At 47.2% G+C, this 21,554-nt stretch overlaps 1 protein-coding gene across 1 annotated transcript; it reads right to left on the reverse strand.

The window, feature by feature from the left end:
* Positions 1-1,710: 1,710 nt before the first annotated feature.
* LOC119445128 (pyrimidine-specific ribonucleoside hydrolase RihA) lies at positions 1,711-16,978 on the reverse strand. Its single transcript, XM_037709452.2, has 4 exons — positions 16,617-16,978; positions 7,686-7,935; positions 6,333-6,469; positions 1,711-2,221 (listed from the first exon to the last, which is right to left on the reverse strand). The coding sequence occupies exons 1-4, from the start codon at positions 16,893-16,895 to the stop codon at positions 1,865-1,867; spliced, it is 1,023 nt and encodes a 340-aa protein (XP_037565380.2). The 5' UTR covers positions 16,896-16,978; the 3' UTR covers positions 1,711-1,864.
* Positions 16,979-21,554: the final 4,576 nt, after the last annotated feature.

Genomic DNA, 21,554 nt, shown 5'->3' on the forward strand with positions numbered 1-21,554 from the left:
GCTGTGGTGGGAAGTTCGATTCCACTGTCGGTCATGTTTTTTTTTCTTCTTTTTTATTGTAGAGGTCCGAAGTGTGGCGACAAAGGAATGACCTACCAAAAAAAAATGTCGCAGTTTCACCCGAAAGGCGAAGCATCAATTGCGATAGCAAATTGGTAGAGAGCTATTCGGAGTAGGGATAGTAGAGTAGTTTTATCGGCCGCATTAACTTGGACACATTCGCTTTCTAACTGAATTGACAAGCGTGGTGTCATCGCGCACAAGCAAACATGAATAGATCACATTGAATGACCGCAGACAACGACTGTCAAAACGCTGGCGCGGCCGCTGCAGCGGGCGAACAATCGTGCGGTCTATCGCTTCAACGGAAGCTGAGCGGCGAATGGACAGCGCATAAAGGTCAGAGCCGTGTGGAGACACGGCCGGGCTCGACTGGCGCGCGCGCTCGCTCGCTTCTCAAGAAGCGAGTGCGCGCGCCAGTCGATCCCCGGTCGCAACAGCCGGGGCCGTTGTGGAGATAAAGAGACGGTACGGGCGACGGTCACCACAGCCAGTGCAAGCGTATTTGTTGGCAGAGTAGAAGCTGCTCACCCCGTCCCTCCCGCGCTGCCTCCCCGTTTTTTTTATTGCGATAGCAATTATATGGACACTTCAACCGGATTTCTGACGTCGGCGTCGCCATCGCCGTCGGCGTAGCCGTCGCCGTCGCCGTGAGGTTCCGTATAGATAAAATCTTCACCGCGCGCCGTATGCCCGAGCGGAAGCGTGCTGGGACGCGCGCTATCACGGAGAGCGAACGCACTCAATCTCCCACGCGCAAGCAACGAAGCGGGAAGCCAGCGCCGGAGGGAGCGGAGGGGGGGGGGGGGGGGTGGCACTTCTACTGTGCCAACAACCGCGCTCGTCGCTCGACCGCACGGTCTCTTATCTCTCCCACGCGCAAGCAAGGAAGCGGGAAACCAGCACCGGAGGGAGCGGGGGGGGGGGGGGGGGGGGGGGGCGCACTTTTCCTCTGCCAACAACCGCGCTCGCCGCTCCGTCTCTTATCTCCACACGGCTCTGACCTTTATGCACTATGCGTTCGCCGCTCAGTTTCTGTTGAAGCGATAGACCGCACGTACCTTCGCCCGCTGCTGCGGCGTATATACGCGCTTGCTGCCAGCGTTTTAACCGTTGTTGTCTGCAGTCATTCAGTGTGATCTATTCATGTTTGTTTGTGCGCGCTCACACCACGCTTGTTCATTCAGTTACTAATAGTCGGGCCACATTTTCCAACGCACGCTACACATGTAATGCTGCCCGGATCGGCAGTGCAGCGCTACAGGTGTGTCCCTTCGCACGCGCGCTGCCCACGGGAAGCGCTTCTCATCAACGTTTTTTTTTTTTTGCTTTCGCGTGGGAGATTGCGTTGCCAGTTCTCCTTGCGCTTGGGTTGCAAGATAAGCATTTGGTGCCGTAGCAGAGCGTCGCCCCGCCTCCCTCCCCCCCATACCCCACGGCCTTTTGGGCGACAATCGCGTTTGCTTTCCGCCGTGCGTTGGCTCTCCGTGATAGCGCGCGTCCCCCGCGCGCTTTACTCGCGCATACGACGCGCGGCGACGATTTTATCGCCCTTGGAATCTATACGGAACCTCGCGGCGACGGCGACGGCGACGACGACGGCAGAAATCCCGTTGAAGTGTCCATATAATTGCTATCGCAATAAAAAATTGTTAAATGACTCTGGACCTACCTACCTACCTACCGACCTAATGGCCCCCCGGAATGAGACAAGAAATGCTTCGCATTAATAAGAGTATATCACCGCGTGCAGGATCAGAATACCCTCTTAAGCGCTGCGTAAACCCCTGAGGAAATATTTCGGTCAGGCTCCACGTTCTGGCGGGTCGAATGTGTCCCTGAAGTACTTGGTGACGATGCTGTCGTCGAAACGCTCAACGATGGTGACGTTCCGTTTCACGTGTGGAAGCATCTGTGGCTCCCAGGCATGGACGAGCTGGCCCCTCGTGTAGACACCGGCGAGTTCGACGTCTACGCGGTGTTCGAGAGTCCTTGCGACGCTCTCGGGAGCCACCGCGGCTAGGAGCGTGAGAAAGTCGCTCACGTTGACGCCTCTGCTTCCGTCTTTGCCACTGGGGCAGTACTGATAGTTGCCGGCAGTGACGTTCCGCAGGAACTCCTGCAGCGGACCCGTCTTGTTCGCGACGCTGCAGTACGTGTCCTGTGAGGAATACGAGAGCGTATATATGGCAACCGTTTAATGACTTTGTGTTGCAAGATTTGTTCAAGAATCTTAGCGGGACACAAAATCTCTCTCTCTATATATAGAGAGAGATATCTCTCTCTCTCTCTATATATATATATATATATATATATATACATCTCTCTCTCTCTCTCTCTCTCTCTATATATATATATATATATATATATATATATATTAATTGGTTCATATAGGCCACCACGTGGCCACACAATAGTTTTATTCAGTTCCTTGATGTTGTGTTATCATCAACTGTTCTCGGGAATACTCCTTGCATAATTATGGTGGGCGATATAAATATTGACCTCCGCTCCAATGATCCCATGCGAAAGAATTTGAAACGCTTTTGCTTACATATGGAAGTGCAAATTTTATAACATTGACTACTAGGATTACATCAGTAAGCGCCTACGCTGCTCGATATATGTGCTTCAAATTTAAATTCGCAGAATATAAAAACTGGGTTTTTTTTTTTTCGTAAGACATAAGTGATCATATGCCAAGTCTTCTTTCTGGCATCATCTACTCTTCCCATCTGCATACCGAAAACCCAGACATTTCTCCATCGACCTAAAAACAGCAAAACTCAGGAAAAATTTTCCCCCTTAGTTCAGAACCAAGATTGGAGCACTGTTTATAGGCATGATAACCCTGATGAAGCTTATAACACCTTCCTAAAGCTGTTGCGTGCTAGTTATGACGCAGCATTCTCACTTCAGAAGTTCTCACGTGATAGAAATAAGAAATGTAGAAAGCCTTAGATAAATTCTGATCTTTACCGGCGCATTGAAATAATGAATAAGTTGTGCCACGATTTCATCCACTCGAGAGAGACAGATGCGTTAGCTAAATACATCTTCAAAAAGCATTCGACCCCATACAATTCCAACTATTACTTCATAATTGTCGAGGTATGGAGTGCGCGGAGTTGCACTTCAACTCTTTAAAAGTTACCTTGAAGATCGGTATCAATTCATGTAAATTAATAGCGCAATGTCTAAAAGGATAAAGATAAACCAAGGAGTCCCCTAAGGATCCATACTGGGGCTACTATTGTTCCTTGCTTATATAAATGATATTGTGGAAATTCCCGATTCCCCTGAACTTATTATGTACGCTGATGATAGAAACGTTTTCTTTTCATCAGACAATTTAATATTACTCTAAGCCAGTGTAAATAACTATTTAAGGCATCTTTCAAAATGGTTAGGGCAAAATAGGCTACGCTTAAATGCCAAAATAAAAACATATATGATATTCCGACCTATAAACAAGCCTATAAGTAAAATGAGTGTGACATTTGAAGGAAATTGTATTACACATGTCAGGGAACAAAAATTTCTTGGTGTGTGGTTTCAGGAGGAATTAAACTGGAACACACATGTAAATCATCTGATTACCGCATTACCGCGAATAGTTGGTTGTTTTCTCACAACAGTACACTTAATCCCACTAAGGTTAAAATAAATATGTGCTATGCGCTCTGCCATTCTAAGGTAACTTACGGGATATTAGTCTGGGGAACGACATTGCAAGGAAATTACCATAGACTTATTACTATGCAAAAGAAATTATTGGGCTGTTTCTAAAAGTACAGGGGAAAATGACGAGACTTGCCAACTGCTCCACTGTTCATAAAACATTCCATGCTCAGGGTGGACCAGATGTACTATTTTAAATTGCTCCAATTAAATCAACAAAGTAAACTATATGAACAAAGCCGCATCGAAAAACCATACTACTGTTTACGAGAACAAAGGATACGAGCACCTAAAGTAAGAACTAATTATGGAAAACAAAGTGCTGCGTACCAGACACATCATGTTTTGAATATCCTCGCAGATAGATTACACTTTAAAGCTAGTAGTGCTGCCTTTAAAAAACCAAGCGAAGAACTTATTAATTACCACATGTATACAGTATCAACATTAACATGTGGATTTTCATGCATCGACCAATGCTTAAATCATTCACGAATTAGCATTCTGAGTGTTTCCATGTATAATGCAATTTCAGTGCATCCTCATGCATTCTACGGGGGCCTAAGACGACTTGAATGTGAAAGCCCGACTAACTCAATGACACGACGACCACTTTTTAGGCTTTGCGAAATTCCTTTTGATATTTTCTTTTTTAAACCACATTTTTCACACTACGCATCACCACTACGAATCCACATTTCGCAAAGTCATTTTTGCAAGTCAACCTTATATCACCAAACCCTGACCATGACTCAGCACATCTTCTTGTGCTGAGTCATCGTCGCTCTGAACGCGTATATTGCCATCATTTTTGCAACTCATCCTTTATTTACCAAACTCGCACCGTGACTCAGCACTTTTTTTGGCTGATTCATCACTCTGCAACCACAATTTACAATTATTTTTGCAAGTCATCATGTTTGTTTGCAAGTCACCCTTCCTATGATTCACAAAACTTGAACCGTGACTCAGCACTTTTTTTTTGCTGAGTCACTCTCACTTAGACCCTCAAATCTCACATATATTTTTTGCAAGTCACTCACCCACTCCATAACCTATAAATTCACTCTTAATCCACACTTGATTCACTCTTGATTCACCCTATCACTGCTTGGTTTACCTTCATTCACTCTATCATCTCGGTTTTACACCCATCACACTTCATTTGCTCTATTACTCCAACTTTACAATTTTCATCATTCTAGATTCACCTTATCATCACTTGATTACCTTTATTCCCTCTTAATTCACTCTCATTCACTTTTCATTATCTTAGCTCACTCTATCTCATCATTACCTGTCGTATGACTCCTATCACCCAACTAAACCCTTTTATTTTCGCCACCAGTTTACTCTTAATTCACCTAATTCACCTCTCTGTATAAACATTGTCACTTTAGTTCACTTGCTTAATCATTCTTGCACCCTTAATCGCGGTTTTGTGCGCATTATTGCCTCTTATCCTAAGAAGTCAATTTCGTGTCGACGACGCGGTTTTGAAGAGGCCTTTAAACAGAGACCTCACCATGAGACATACGAGTATAAGGATTTCGCCTTAGTATTTTAAGAGAATCAAAGGTTCGACCTTTGAAGTTTCTTTTAACATTTCTTCCGATAAGCCATGTTGAGGCAGCTGAACAGGGTGCTTTGGATTATCAGCTTACATTTAAGCCGAATATTGCATTTTGACTGCGCTTGCTGCAGCCGAAGTCGTGCAGTACGAACCGTACTCTGATAACCGTGCTCTGATAAACGAAGTGCACAGAAAACGACCACCCAAGTACGTCTTATTCATTACAGAATTATCATGACACCTTCCTAATGACATACCGCAACACATCCAAGTATGACGTGACAGGAAAGACCTAATCTGAATTTCTTTTTTTTTTCTTTTCAAAAGAAAATTACGCATGAAACTTGCATTGTTGAAACCAGACTTTTCGAGTGCGATGCCGGCCAAACCGTTGAAATTGAAAAAAAAAAAAAAAAAAAAAAACGCGAGATATGTGCCGTGGGAGTGAGCGCTTATTTGGCGTTGGCAATCATGTGTTTGTGAATACAGTGCAGGGTGAATGTGCCTCGTGGGAGAAACGTGTCGTGCACCACGTAGTGAGTGCTTCGCGCATCGAGCACTGTGCACAAAAGAACGCCTACGTACCACCAGAGTGTGAGCGCACCTCTTTATTTTCATATGTGCATAATCATCATCCCAGGTCTTCCTCTTGGCTAGTGCTTTCTGTGACCTCGCCTAATGAAAGCGTTCGGTCTACCTCCGTTTCTTGAAGACCACTGATGTACGGGAACACGCTCAAGTCATGAACCAACTAGCCCCAATGAGTACGTCGCTTCTGGGCCACAATATTGCAGCAATGCCTTCCGCCCGATTTTATGACCCTCTTATCATCCACCGTTCACGGCCGGCTGATACCATTGGCAAGCGGTTGGGACGTCGCTCTGACCACTGATGAAGCGCTAAAAGGAATAGCATTCGAAACGGCGTGTCTACAGAATCGCGTCCCTATAGCGTTACCGTATTTGCTTTTTGAAAGAGTTTATTGTTGATTCTGCAAAGTTATGCACGCGCTACTGACCCATGGCACCATTCCCTGGAGGCAGGCTTCCCAAGGAACTATGGTGACGGGACAAGTGACCCTCTCGAGAAAAGCCCTTGCGGCTTCGGGGTCTGTGAAGAAGTTGAACTCAGCAGCCGGGAGTGCGTTGCCCACACCTGCACGTAACGGAAGTTTGGTACATTGCCTTGCCGCTGAATGTTGTTTAGGCGAGCAGCTTTAGAATTCCCAAACTTATCACTCTATTGTTTTCACGGACGCACCTTGACTCGCTCCCCTTGGGCTTTGCCGAACGGAGGGCAATCACCACCACTAAATTACTACTACTACTACAACTACTACTACAATCACTAATAAGTCAAGCTGTCCCATGATTTCTGGATAATGCTTCAGCTAATCTATCACTACATGAAGTGCTTAAGAAACGTGACAGATGATATACACGCAAAAGGGGAGACACCATGAGAGATATAGGACATGTACCCTGCCGTCTCTCTCCCTCTCTCTCTTCTCCTCCGTTATGCTTATTGTTTATTATTATTTACACGCGTCAGCGGGAGTGCTTCTTAAATCCTTCATAACCAACACTGACCAAAGAACTGACTTTATGTCTTGCTGCGACCGAACCGACCCAAAGCAGATCGATCAATCGATGATCTGCGATTTCTTAGCTACAATTTTGTATTGAAGCTCGAACAACTCCTATAGTCGAGATGAATGCAGGAGAGGCTTGCTCCAAAGCTACAAACCATCTCGAAAACTTTCGAGAAGAGTCATTGAATCCTGCTGACTACTTCAGTTGAAGCTAGGGTTGCGTGGTCATGCGCTCTCCCTTGAATAGAGGTGAGGGTGTCACGGAGAAGCGTTTCAGAATACAGGGGCCACTCATTAGCGTTTCTGAAAACTGTTACTAACAATGAGATTGGTGTTGTAGTTCACTCACCCTTACAGTAAGCTACAATTTTTTTTTTCAGTTGTCCTGGCCAAGAAGTTTTAAATTCACTTATTGATTATTCGTGGTAAACGTACTTGCGATGACGCATTATTTTTGTTGTTCGCTCGCGTCGTTTGTCGTCGCCTCTTGCCGCAGCTGCTTTCGTTTACTGGCGCTGCGGATGCTCTGGTGACAAGGGGCTGAATTCACAAAGCTTTTCGATTGTAAGGCCTGTTTGTAACTGGCTGGCTGCCTTCGCTAATGATATGTCCAGCATCAAAATAGGCCGGAATTTGTTATCATGAACAATTCAAGCGTAAAAGCTTTTTTTTTGTGGATATTGACCAAGGTGTATTGCATATGCTGGGAAGCTTTCGGTGCTGAAGGAGTGAAATATGACAGTGAATGTAGCTAAAGAGGAAAGCGATATGGCCTCTCACCGTAAAGGTTACCGCCCATAATGTAGACATGCTCGGCGTTGCTCAGCAAGTCCGGTTCAATGAGCAGCGCAGTCGCCACGTTAGTCAAAGGGGCCAATATTATCAGCGTCTGTAGACCTTTCTTGACCAGTTCAATCATTTCGAGGAATGCAGGCGTTTGCAGGTCATTGGAGGAGCCGCTTACAAAGTAGTCGTTCATGTAGTTCCAGTGGTTGCGGATCGGTTGGTCTGCGCCCCTGTAGACCGGTACCTGCAGGGACGCACCTACTCATTAGGGTGCAAGCACACTTTGTTGTCTTTGCCAAACTTTTTTACAGCGTACGCCCTAATGTGAGAACTGTTCAGCTTTGGCACTCCGGACGATGGTTCGGGAGGCTGCGAGACCGCGAGGCCTCCACAGATTAGGACAAGCAAGTATTCACTGCATCAGACAATGCGGCCTACGAGAATTACATTAAATATGAAATTCAGTGGACATATACGCCATTGTGGTCTGCGTGTAGTATTCCCGAGAAGTTGCGACATATTATACTGGGTTGCTGCCGTTACTTGTCAGTTAGACAATCTATGAAGAACCCGTCGAGGTAGTGAATGGTTATATGGCGTTGCGCTGCTGAGCTCTTGGTCGCGGTTTCAAACTTGGCCGTTACGGTCGCATTTCCATGGGGGCGAAATGCAAAAACACTCGTGTACTTATCTTTAGCTGCATGTTAAAGAACTTCAAGTGGTCAAAATCAAGCTGGAGTCCCTCATTACGTTTTAACAGCGGAGGTTTTCTTAGTCGACCCTTCGCCGTCTGTCCGGCGTCCCGCTGGTCACGTAACCAGGAGAGGATAAAGCAGTGCCGGGGGGAGGGCAGATCACGTGATCAGCAGAGGAGGAGATGCGCACTGGAGGGCGGGGGGGGGGGGGAGGCGACCAATGAGAAGCCGCGCTGGGCGCGAGTAGGAGAGGCGATAGGAGAAGTGTTTTGTGCGGCACTCCCTTTCGGGTAACGCGCAAGGCGTAGAGCTGCTGCCGACACCGTCCGCGTTCCCCGCGTTCGCGCTGAACGGGCGCGGTGTCCATGACTGCAGCCGATGCCTCTGGCGGCGACTCGGCAGGTTTCGACCAGAGAACTGGGCACTCGTCGAGTAGCGTCCGAAGTCGCTGCCTCTTCTCGCCTTGCAACGTTTCAATATAAGTTTCTGTTGTAGATCTGTGTTTACTTGCGTTTACGCAATTGCATCACGTGCAACACATGCACATGTAACACTCGTCACACTCGGTGTAACTAACACAGCTTCGCTGTTCGGCCATCTCCACGGTGTGAAAGGGGCGGTGATTTTTTTTCTTAGCTCTACAGGCCTCAACTAAACTTTGAGAACACCTTTATTTCTTATGTGCTTGCCTCGGGGGGTGTCTGTCGTTTGTATCTTGGTGCGATCACTTTGTATACCCCCGACGCGGACACGACCTATCCGTCATAAACATTCTTAAATTGAACGTACTCTCATTTCATACCAAAAGACATAAGTAGTCCTTTCGTTAATGACACGTGAATATAACAAGCTGAATTCCATTATAAACAGCCAAACATTGCCTATATTTTTATCATTAGTCGAAAAAGAATTAACGCCTCACAATTATGACCTACCTGCGTTGTCATTTTTCCTGCGCAACTTATTGTATACATAATCCTAACTTGTACCAGCGATACCTGAAATGAACTCTATGGTTTAGTACCACTTTTTTTCGATATGAACTTTATTACCAGGCATTATTTTCCGTTATTTCTGCATACCATAGTGTTGACCTAAGCTTATTGTCTATCTATTTTTGTATAATCACATTTGTACACATTGGCATGTTATGTGTTAAGGTTACCTATGCACACGCCCTGAATTCCTGTTATGATCCCCAATGGGATCGATAGTATAAATAAATAAATAAATAAATAAATAAATAAATAAATAAATAAATAAATAAATAAATAAATAAATAAATAAATAAATAAATAAATAAATAAATAAATAAATAAATAAATAAATAAATAATGACAAAGAATCTCTCTGTGGAGGCTTATACAATGGTGGGATCGAGTCTCTTTAGCGGGAGTAAATATCAATCTGCACGGACAGACATACTCTCGTCGAGAAGCCGTAGAACTCTCAAAAAGATAGTTAAATAAGAGTCAAGAAATGACTCCCGCAAAAGGAGTCTTGTTCTTGTCAGTGTACAATTCGATTCCATTTGCTCCTCCTAAATGTCTTGTAATGATGCAAATCGGCAGTATGTGAATAAATCACACTCGTGTCTAGCTGAATGTAAAGGAAAAGGTGCCTTATAGTTTTCTCTCGTGTTCATACTTTAATATCATGTAATAGTAAACGTCGTCTTGCGGCCCTGAAAGCATTTTGTGTAAGCTTTCCGCAGTGTCACTCGTTAAGTTTCACTACCGGTTTAGTGGACGTGAGCTTGAGCAAGCAATAAACTTTCACTCAGATTCCTCGGTAAAGGACATCTTAAGCAACGCGTGCAAATGTAGCAACAACCTTCTGTCCGCTTCGCGAACACCGATGAAAAAAAGAGTGGAGGGGGTAGATATGAGTTTGTGTTTGGGAAAATGTTATGTGGATGCCTTTTATTTATTTTACTTCAAATTTTTCAATGGAAAAGGGTGCTTCTATTAAATGTGTTGTTGATGTCCTGATGTCTACGCTATATATTCGCGTTGCAGATGACATTTTTTTTTTTTTGCTCGGTGATCTTTATTGCATCTGTATCGCTTGTACAGGAAGTTAGTGCAGGAGTTGACATGCGAATAACTTTTCTGCTTTCAATAAAGTTACATTACTTTTTCCCCCCGTTGCCATTTCGTATTCCCAACAGCAAAACATCCCTTTTGTAACTCCCTCGGCTGGCATAAAAATTTCTGTGATTTCGCGCTTTTTGCAACTGCACACTTCGCACGTACCAGACCCACACCAATATCGAATATCGGTTTCCAAGTGGCGAGCAGAAGTACGCGCGTAGAAAGACAATAACTGCTTGTGACGCTCCTCGCCTCAACTTCAAACCCAGGTATACTTACAGAAAGTCGAAACATAATTTCTTTTTTGTGAAGCCGGAACTAGATGAAGTCGAGGTAGAGAGAGAGAGATAAGTTTAATGATGCGAAATGCAGAGAGGTCGGCCTGAGGTAAATTCCTCTAGCCAGCTACTCTGCGTTGGGGGAAGGGGAAGAGGGAAAGAAAGAGGGAAGAAAAAGGCGCATGATGGGTGACGATGATGAGAGAAGGAGGATATGAAACATATGGCAAGCACTTTGGCATGCTCAAAGCCTACAGTCCAGGCCCGTACTTTTTAAAAAGTTCAGTAGCGCCTGCATGGCCTTGAAACTTGATTGAGTGTCTGGCCAAGGGCCTAAAATAACGTCCTCCGACAACGGTGGGCTGTCGAGACGCGTAAGGTCATTATTTAACCTTTGACGCTCTTGCACGTACCTAGGGCAGTCACAAAGCACATGACCTATAGTCTCTTTGACATTGCACAATTCACAGTCTGGAGACTCGGTGCGTCGCATGAGGTGTACGTATCCGCGCGTAAACGCTACCCCCAGCCTTAGTCTGTGCAGAAGACTGGCACAGCTGCGTTGAATTTTCGGTGGTAGCCTAAATTTCATGGTAGGGTCCAATCTTTGCAGTCGTCTGTGTCGATTATCCGGATTGTCCCAGTGCTTTTCCGTTGATTTTCGGATGACACTGGAGAGAAGGCAGTTGGCGTCCGCTCTTGAAAAAGGAATCGCAAGCATTGACTCTGGTTCTTCCAGTGCTTTCTTCGCTTCGGCATCAGCCAATTCGTTGCCGTGTATACCACAGTGACTGGGAATCCACTGAAATGTGATGTGGTGGCCGTTTTCTTGCGCTAAAGTGTATAGCTCGGCAGTTTGAAGAGCCAACACTCTGTAAGCGCTTTCTTTCAACACCAGTCTAAGTAGTTGCAGAGCCGACTTTGCGTCACTGAAGACTGTCCATACTTGAGGAGGCTGTTGCAAAATATATCGAACGGCCTCTCTGATTGCCACTAGTTCCGTAGATGTTGTAGTCGCCTTGTTACACAGACGAAACCGTCGAATGACTTCATGCGCAGGCACGACGAAAGCCGCACCAGACGCATACGACGAGACCGATCCGTCTGTATACACATTCACCGAGGAGTCATATTCTTTCGACATATATTCAAGTGTTAAATGTATGAGGCCGACGGTAGGTATTCGCGATTTTTTAGAAATTCCGGGAATAGATAGACGCACCCGTATTTTGGACATTACCCATGGGGGCATACGTGGAAGGTCAGCAGGGGCAAAGTATGATGGTATGGCAGATTCTTGGCATTTAATGGCTCTTGAAAATGTGGAGTCTGGCCGTATGTCGGGAAGTGTCGATAAGGGGTGGTATCCATGACGGCACAGTAGTCGCAGGAATACTCGAAGAGGTTCGCATCGTAGATAGACAGGTAAAGGGGTGACGCGAGCCTCCTCAATTGTTCCGTAGGTTGAGGTGCAACGAGGTAGATTGAAGTTGAGTGACCAATGTGCCTGATCCATGCCGCGCAATCAATTAATACTGATGCCTCAGTGGGGCTAGAAATTAAGCTACTAGTTAGTGTCGACCTCGTTTGGTGAGTCCTTTCGTGGACGTCACTTCCGCTCATAGCAGTGCAAGATGAACTGCGGCGTGAACTTGTGCAGAGAAAACCTTATTACTGGTCGTCTGAAGCACCGGTGTGGTAAAATAAACAACTCAGTCGCACTGACGAAAAAAAATATGTTCTATTGAATCGACAAATGGCTAGGGCTAACGTCAACAGAGGCTTCGTCATTGAAGACTTGACCGGTCAACAGCACTCTTCGTCTCCAATAGTTATAACCCGTTCGAAAGTGTCACTGAAATAAAAGCATTGCTGGGCTGGGAAACGTTAATCACCAGAAGAAAAAAAAATTGAGACTCAAGTACTTCCACCGTATCTTCTATAATCAAACAGGCATTGATAGCCGCAACTATACCTATCGGAGCCAACATATGTCTCGAATCGACTCGACCACTCAAAGAAGGTGCGTGAATACAGCTGCAATACGAACCGTCTTGCTGAACCATTCTTTCCACATACGGTGAAAGACTGGAATTTGTTGCCGGAAGAATGTGTTTCAGTGTCTGATAATCACGATTTTTTTTCGCGCCTGTGTTTGTGACGATGCATTACTGTATTAACTTTGTTTAAATTTTCTATTACGCTTGAAAATGTTAACTCATTGTATGTTCCACCTTGATGTTACTTTGCATTGTGTATTTATTGTTTATTTCTGTGAATGATTTAACATATCTTTATCTAACTGCCCCCCCCCCCCCTGCGATAATGCCTTGAAGGCGACGCAGGTATTCCGTAAATAAAATAAAAATAAAATGACTCCCTATAAAAATATGAGGACAGCTAAGCACTTCTTGTGAGTTGTGGATGCCAAAGCATTATTGTCCAATTGAACACCGCTGGGCGCTCCTTCGAGTTTTACGGTAGCGGTACGTGCTGCCCGAGCTGCAGCCTGCGGTCCCAACGCCGCATGCCACCGACGGCGTCGCGTCGCCGTACCTACTCCGTCGAGACGCGCCGCGGTGACGTGGCGTCGCGGCGATGCCCTCTCGCCTCACAACACCTGGCGCGCTAACGTCCAGCAGGTGTTCCGATTGGCCCGCTCTGCTCTGTCGAGGCGCGCTCGTGACGTGGAGTCGCAGCCAATGGGAATTTAGGGTCCGTTTTGCTGCCGCAGACGCCATCGACGTTTTTTGTAAGATGGGGGCCATTTGATGCTTTCGCATCAATAATACACGTGCATACACGTACTGTTATACACCGCATTGTGAAGTCACAGGCGCGCCTACATGATGCTGTACGGAGAAGGCTCAGTATATATATATATATATATATATATATATATATATATATATAAGGAAAATGACGGGCCCAATTTTTATTGGTCATCATAGGAAGCCAACACACAAGGACGGCATAGGGGAACTTACTCGTAGTTCTTCAATAAATTTAAGAAATGTTAAATAATTGGAAAGCAAAGTGGATGAAAAACAACTGGCCGCATGGTGGTTTCGTGCGCCACCTGCGGTCTGTTGTTTTTTCATCCACTTTCATTTCCAGTGATTTATCATTCATTTCGGTAAATAATTTGAGAACTACGAGTAAGTTCTCATATGTTGTCCTAGGTGTCACTGTATGTATGTATGTATGTATTTATGTATGTGTGTGTGTGTGTGTGTGTGTGTGTGTGTGTGTGTGTGTGTATGTATGTATGTATGTATGTATGTATGTACAGGGTGTCCCAGCTGTCACGCAGCACGATTTAAAACAAGAGGAACGGCGTTACGCGAAGCCAACCTAGTGAGTATTGTTTCCAGTACAGTCCGCTAATACACGCAAAGTGCCTCGTGCGGCCAGTCGTGCGGCAATTCTACGTGTATTCGCGGGATCCTTTCACACTCGGAAAAACACATTTATGTAGCACGTATTGAGCAACAGAAAGCTGTATCGCGAGTTTTTCATGTTGCTCTACAACTTTCTCGTTGACACTTTGATAATTAGGACAGTACTTTTCGAGTTAGATAATTAATTACGATTAATAATTAAATCTCAGTAACGAAAACAATACTGGCGGCTGCTCCACTGTACTGGAAACAATACGCACTAGGTTTGCTTCGCGTAACGCCGTTCCTCTTTTTTTTAAATCATGCTGCGTGATAGCTGGGACACCCTGCATATATATTGAAATGCCATGGTCGAGACGACGCTTTATTCCAAGAAGGAAAGATGGCGCCGACGCTAAAGTGAACACGAGCCGATGATTGATGATATCTTTCTACAGATGAAGATGAAGTCCGCATAAGTGCTTACACTAATTTCCCTCGTGGACGGAAGCGGCCAGCCTGGCCGCACATTATAGACAGTGGAACGGAGACGAAAGGGCTTCAGGCGGGAAACATGCACGATCTCTGTTCCGCGGCAGCATCGGTCAGTTGGGACATCAACAGGTGTAACGCGATAGTTCACCAGCGAGGTCTGCCCTATATATCCGCCAAATTCGGTGCAGTGCTGGTTATCGAGAAATTGCCAGGACCATGGCTACGCGACTGCAGTCAACAGCGCACCGTTGCCTTAAATACCTTACTAAAAGTACGAAATTTACCGAATATCGGTGATATAACACGAACGCAGTTAATTGTGAATTCGTACGATCTACACTTGTACAAGTTAATGAACATCAGAGTGATTGCTTGCTTGTTTAAACTCTGCTTCGCAATAATGCGGAACCAGAAGGAAAGCCCCTGTTTTCACTTCGACGTCCGTGTCCTCACACGCCAAAGAATTCACCTCCCTCAATTTGGAAATTTAGAGAGTAGCTGGGAGTGTCGCAGCCGTCATTGTACCACACGCTCCAGGGCTATACATTCTCGAGAAACGGACCGGCTCTTAATAAACAGTAAGATTTGGGGTGCCCCCCTGTCTCAGTCACTGCACATACTATTAAATGTTGCTCTTAAGGTTTAATGTATGTGCGCGCATACGTGCACGCATCCTAATCTCTGCTTGCGACTGGCGCTCACGTGTGTTCGCATAGTTGTAGATTTCACAATGACGTGCATTGAAGTATTTCCTCTCAATATCTGTGCACTCTGTTACTAGTCCGCTTCCTGTTCAACGCGTGTCATTTTTTTGTGATGCCAACTTCTCTCATGTTCGTCATGTTCGCTATCAGAACTTCCTCCTCGTCTCTTTCATATGCGCATTCCTCTATCTACGTACGTTCGCGAAGCAGCTTTATCATTCTCTTTTGGGGGTTTCAGACAATGTTAAGAAGGTACGTATAGGCAGGAGAGAACGTATAAGTTACAGAATTGGAGACGTTGGTTTCCAGCCTTGAGCATTACTCGCGAAGACATTCAATACTGAATGCTTCCGTTACCGTTAAATGTTGAACTTTCCGAAGTCCGGAAAACATTCTTGCCGCTATAGATCATGCCGTATATACTCAATGTTTATTATCTTTCAGTTTCCAGGAACACCCATTTAGCGGCAAATACATTTTCTCTCTATAGCGACATGAAACCAACATACAGTGCAGAAAAGGGAAGTGCAGGGAAAAATACAACTTGCTTTTTAACTGATTAAGTGTGCTTTAAGTGTGCATTAAGTGTGACGTTCCATCGATAGAGCTACAGGCGGCGTACATAAACCCCGTCCACTACGTATATTGGGTATATATGTGTATGTGAACTAATTCTAGCATTGTCAGTGTTCTCCAGCGCCACTTACGTTCATGGTGGCAGATTTGGCACAAACTGGAACATTCTTTCAACTGATTTCATAGCAAACGTGTCGACTCTGGCAGCCTTGATACGTTGGATAGCCAATCAGGGTTTATCGGCAAGTGGCGGCCTGCGAAAATTTCGGGCTACATGACGCGTGCGTCTGAAAAGATGTTTCACATCCGTTGTCATGGTCTTAAGTCGGGCTGGCTGATGTTATCAGGTCTCAGCTTAATGTACATGGACGAATTCTCGACAATATTGGCAGAGGCAAAGCCCCCGCTACAGCTCGGGAGACGGGGCACAGTACGCGTCAAAGAAAGTTGTGGATTTGCCCCCCCCCCCCCCCCTCCCCCGCAACCCAGTGTCAACTTATCGTTACAGATTTCGTTTCAGTTCTCCTTATTAATTTTACACATCGATTACAATAAAGCAGTTAGTATTCCCTTTGATTCCCTCGACTTCATGTGTGTCTATTGGCTTCCATGGTTGTTATAAAAATCCCCTGTTTCCCCTGTTCCCCTGTTTCCTTTCGAGCCATGGTGGTAGGATCGAGGTCTAGAAGAAGGCTTGAACTCACGTCTGTCCGGTTCAAAACGCTCAGAACTTTCAACGTGTTATCGTAGGCAGTAGACAGGTTCCTGTTGCCCTCAACGACGGTTACAGCCTCGATGCACACGTTGGGCAGGCTCGCGGCCAGCGCGATGGCCAGGGCATCGTCGCTGCCGGTGTCGACATCCATCAGAACGCTCAAGCAGCGTTCGCCCACGTCGCCACTGCCGCCGACGATAGCTGCAGCGATTGCGAACGTCGGGACGAAGAAGGAAAGTTTCGGCAAGACGCCTCGTTCTTTCAACATCGTCAACCTACGACAGAGAGAGAGGAGCAATGAGCAGAGTAGGAAAATTCAACTAAAATTTCACCGCCCAAGCACTCCGTACAGATGGCTAACCAGCGAAGCTGGAACGTGCGGTCCCGGTCTTAATCACTGGGTTATTCTTGGCGGTTCATCAAAGTATTTCTCAATTATTGGTTACGTCTTTGTGTTTCTTAATGCGGTTACACGCGCGTTCGGCAGCGACGGAGAGAACGACGTCACCGACGGTATGCCCGCAGTTCGCCGTTGTCGCATTGCCGCTTGTGATTCTTCAAAATTAAGTTGCTTCAAAATTAAATCTGTCCATCACGTAAGACAATGAATGGCTCATACTCCCTTAAGCAATGACTCATACCCTGTAAACGCGGCCTCCTCATTACGACGACAGAAGAGTAGCGAAATTCTACGCTGGAATGATGATCGGCAATGGAGCCATGGAGGAAGGAAAATATAGGAGGGAGCATAGCGCAACGCGATTGTCGCCGACTGTGGTGGCCCCACACGTGATAAAAACGTCACAGCATGGAGGATACGTCAGAGCGCGCGGTAGGTTTTAGTACTCCCGGTTTATTATTTTTTTTCAATGCCCATTCGAAACCATGCATGCATTTGAAACTCTTGAAATAAACAAAAACAAAACCAAGGAAAAAAAACAACAAGGAAAATCCTTTTTCCTTCCTGCATGTGAGCAGCTGCCAGCCGAGCGCGTACCGAATAAAAACTACCGGTAACCAAACGTCTCGGCAAATCTCGATTCTCCGTGATCTCGACGCAAGAGGTCACGTGTTGGGCCACCACTGCTGGCTACACGAAGTGTTCGCTTGCCAATTGGCCATGAATGGAGCCATCTATGGAAGATGACGACGTACGCGGGAGCAGTGGCACGAGCGCGTTCGCGCGGTTGCGTCGAGCGGCGTTAACGAGCCAGATTTGGAAAAAGACGATGCTCGAGCCATTGCTGATGATGATAGTTTATCACCAACTCCGCGCACTACAGCGAAGCGTTAGGAGTCGCGTCAGCCAACAATAACAAAGAACCAGCAGAAGCACTCCTCCAATGTCTGCCGCTCATCGCCCTCGGTGCGATGACAACCTAATGTAACGTTCCCCGAAGTATCTGAGGCGTGCAATGGTCGAGCCCTCCTCCTCCTATCTCTGGAAAAAGCAAACGGCTGTCCCAACGGATCGGCTTGCACGAACCCTAGATTTCGCTGCCATGCAGCGATTTGGTGACACCCAGGGTAGAGACTCTCAAGTTTGGCCACCGTACAGATGTGGAGGAAGCAGGGGGAGTGAAAGAGAGAGAGAGAGAAAGAGAAAGCGGTGAGGCGACGAGGCAAGGGTTCAGAGAGATCACCCATGATATAAACCAGATATGAACAACGTGCGGTGTGTCGACAGCGGTCGGACACTCAAGTCCGTCGCTTTGAGGTGCTGTAGAAACGTTGGAGCGGTATTCTGGGGACGACGAAGGGTGAGGCCAGGCGCGTCCCAGGACCTGGGCTTGGGTCGATCGTCGAATGGGGATTGCGCGGGCGTTGTTCGTCGAAGAAGGAATAGATGGCAAATGACTGGGTTTTCGACAGTCTCCTCACATCTACGCCAGGCGCGCTCTAGCAAATGCGCGAAATGGTCAAAGTGGTTTTGTTTACCTTCCGGTGTATCTGATAGGTTGCGACTGTCACACTTGGAGGCAGGCGGTGCTTTGGATGAAGGGCAGAGCAGTGGCAACGAATGTTCAACTGCGACTAACGCGAAGCGAGGAGTAATCTCACATCGTCAGCGAAGGGAAGACGCTTCGGAAGCCGCGACGTGGCGCGATATGCATCCATGTAACAGGCACATAAGCGACGGTGTCAGTCAGCTGGCTGAGCCCTTGCTTGTTGTTTCCTGCGGCAAGTCGAACTGTCTGATTCCGAGTCAGGAAATGCAGCGAGGGGCGGCAACGCATCCGCTTTCAAAACACAGCTGTATGCTTCGTTTTTCTGTTGCTACGCATCTAATATTTGCATGCCACTTACAAAGCATGCGTCATCGCCGAAGCTAAATGAACACTGGCCGCACAAAAAAAAAGGAAAAGTGATCCTTTTGGAACCATGCGGGTCTGTTGTTCACAAAAGGTGAAAGAAGTTGGGCCGTGCCTTATTCATGAAACAGATGGTGCAATGAACTTGCGTTATCGGTTAGATTTCCACGGGACCGATTGAACGGATGTGGCGTGGTTTGTATTATTAATGATTCTAAACAAAGGTGGGATCATAGTGATTTTTTCGTGGCGATTATTGTGGTCGAATGCCAATCAACATTGCGACCTTTGTTGAACGTATAGCTCCTTGGCATGCTATGGGTCGCTTGGCTAGGTCGTTCAAGTGCATTTTGTTTTGTTTTATGCGACCAGTGTTCGTTCGCCTCCGATAATGTGTGCCCCTCGCGAGGCTCTTAAGTGCTGTCCACCTTAGAGCGACGGAAATCAGGTGGGCGAGCAGCTGCCACAGTGTGCTCAGTATTTACTAAAATTGGTCAAATGAACTGTTTAGTTACTGGCTTTAAGGCCCGTGAGGGCAACGTCGCCGAGACGCTAGAGCAATTTCTGCAGCGTTTAAAGAGCCAGCTGGTACCGAGATATTTGCCCGACCGCTGTACAACTTTATTTACCCGCTTCGAATCCGCAACTGGACTTGCTAAGAATGCCCACCGCGGTGCCCACGTGATGAGTGAGTGAAATAACTTTTATTGGAGGTCCGGCGAGGACGCGAACTCGTCGGGCACCCGGCTAGTCCCACGTCGGGACCGGCAGGTCTAGCCCACTGGCCCTGTCGCGGGCATGCCGGACAGCCAGGATTTGCTTGTCTAGAGCGGGGTTACGCAGAAGCGAGTCGAACTCATCCTTGCTGAACTTGGGGTGTCTCGACCGCACTCCCGAGCATGTGTGCTAGAGTGGAGGTCTGCCCGCAGGACGGGCAGGCGTCTTCGCGATGTACGTCAGGGTAAACTTCGTGCAGAACTGCCAGACACGGTCATGTGCCGGTCTGTAAAAGTCTAAGCGAAACACCTTGCGCCCTATTCAATTTGTGGTGAGGGGGTGGAAAGACCCTTCCAGACATGTAGAAGAATTTCGTAACCTCGTTGTGAGTAGCAGGAGAATCCCTGTGGCCGTAGAGGGAGGGTTGTCGGCTCTCCTTAGAGGAAGCGCGGTCGGTGAGCTCGCGCGCAGCCTCGTGAGCAGACTCATTGAGGTTCGGGGGAGCACCCTCGACCGACCCTACGTGAGTGGGAATCGAATGATGCGTGAGAGCATCCGGATTGGAGACGCTAAGAAGACGAACAGCTTGCTCGGCGATGCGACCCTTCTGAAAAGCCCTAACTGCCGTTTTGGAATCGCTATAGATCTCAGACCCACGACCGTCTAGCAGGGCGATGGCGGCTTGCTCGGCGACTTCGGGGTCTGAAGTGCAAATTGAAGCGCTATTGGAAAGCTTGCCGCTGGAGTCGACCACGACGACGGCAAAGGTCTTTCCATCACTGTACTCCGCGGCGTCGACGAAACGTGCTCTAATGCCTTGTTGCTTGATCTGTTTGAGAATTGCTACTGCTCTCGCCTTGCGTCTGCCCTCGTTGTGGACGGGATGGATGTTTCGAGGCACGGGGGCCACTTCTAACTTGTCTCGAATGCACCTAGGGATCGGGGTATTGACCCTCGAAGATACCGCAGGAGGGTAACCCAGCTCTTCGAGGATGCGTTTACCTGCCGCTGGGGTGGTCAGGCGAGAAAGTTGCGCGCGTTCTTGGGCTTCGGCAATCTCCTCGGCGGTGTTCTGTACCCCCAGCTTGAGGTATGGGTCCTAATGGGTAGCCCGAGAGCCCTTTTGACTACTTTGCGGATGATAGCATTGAGCTTGTATCGCTCCGCTCTGAGCCAGTTGTGCATGGAAATCGTGTACGTGAAGTGGCCTAATACGAAGGCGTTGATCAGGCTGAGGAGACTGGCTTCCTTCATGCCTCGGTGTCTGTTTGCGATTTTGCGAACGAGGCGGAAAGCGTTGCCCGTCTTTGCGATGATCTTGCGGAGAGCCGTTCCGTTCCCGCCGTTGAATTCGACAAACATGCCCAGGACCCGAATGACGTCGACCCTGGGTATCACCCCTCCGTCACAAGTGCGAAGACTGATGCTGCTTTCGGAGACTGGCTTCCAATCTTTGGGTCCTCCTCCCTTCTCTTTTATGTAAAGCAGAAGCTCCGACTTGGCGGGGGAGGACGGACGGACGTCCGTCCGTCCGTCCCCTATTTTATTTGCTGGGGATGCACTTACTTAGTCAAGGGACAAACAAGTTTCACCGGACGGACGGACGGATGGACGGATGGACGGATGGACGGACGGACGGGAAACTTTATTTTGTCCTAAGGGACTACTTTGTCGTAGTCGCGGGCCGCACCTGCACCGGGGGCGAAAGACCATGATCTTCAGCCCTTTCGCAGGCCCTTTGGACAGCCCGAAGCGGGACTTGAAGGTCGTCGTTCTTGACGGCTTCTTCCCAGTATTCTTGCCAGTTGAAAGGCGAGTGGTGCAATGCAGAACATTGCCACAGCATGTGGTTAAAGGTGGACCTTTCCTCGCCTGCAGTAGGGGCAGCGGGGATCCAC

The sequence above is a fragment of the Dermacentor silvarum genome, chromosome 3, assembly GCF_013339745.2.
Source record: "Dermacentor silvarum isolate Dsil-2018 chromosome 3, BIME_Dsil_1.4, whole genome shotgun sequence".
Classification (NCBI taxonomy): Eukaryota; Metazoa; Arthropoda; class Arachnida; order Ixodida; family Ixodidae; genus Dermacentor; species Dermacentor silvarum.

What these genes read in the sequence shown, in the direction of transcription:
- LOC119445128 (XM_037709452.2), bottom strand. Translation starts at nt 16,895, where the DNA reads ATGTTGAAAGAACGAGGCGTCTTGCCGAAACTTTCCTTCTTCGTCCCG. An exon ending in GCGTTTTGAACCGGACAGAC is followed by an intron (nt 7,936 to 16,616) that starts GTGAGTTCAAGC and finishes GCGTCCCTGCAG; the next exon opens with GTACCGGTCTACAGGGGCGC. An exon ending in TATGGGCGGTAACCTTTACG is followed by an intron (nt 6,470 to 7,685) that starts GTGAGAGGCCAT and finishes CGTTACGTGCAG; the next exon opens with GTGTGGGCAACGCACTCCCG.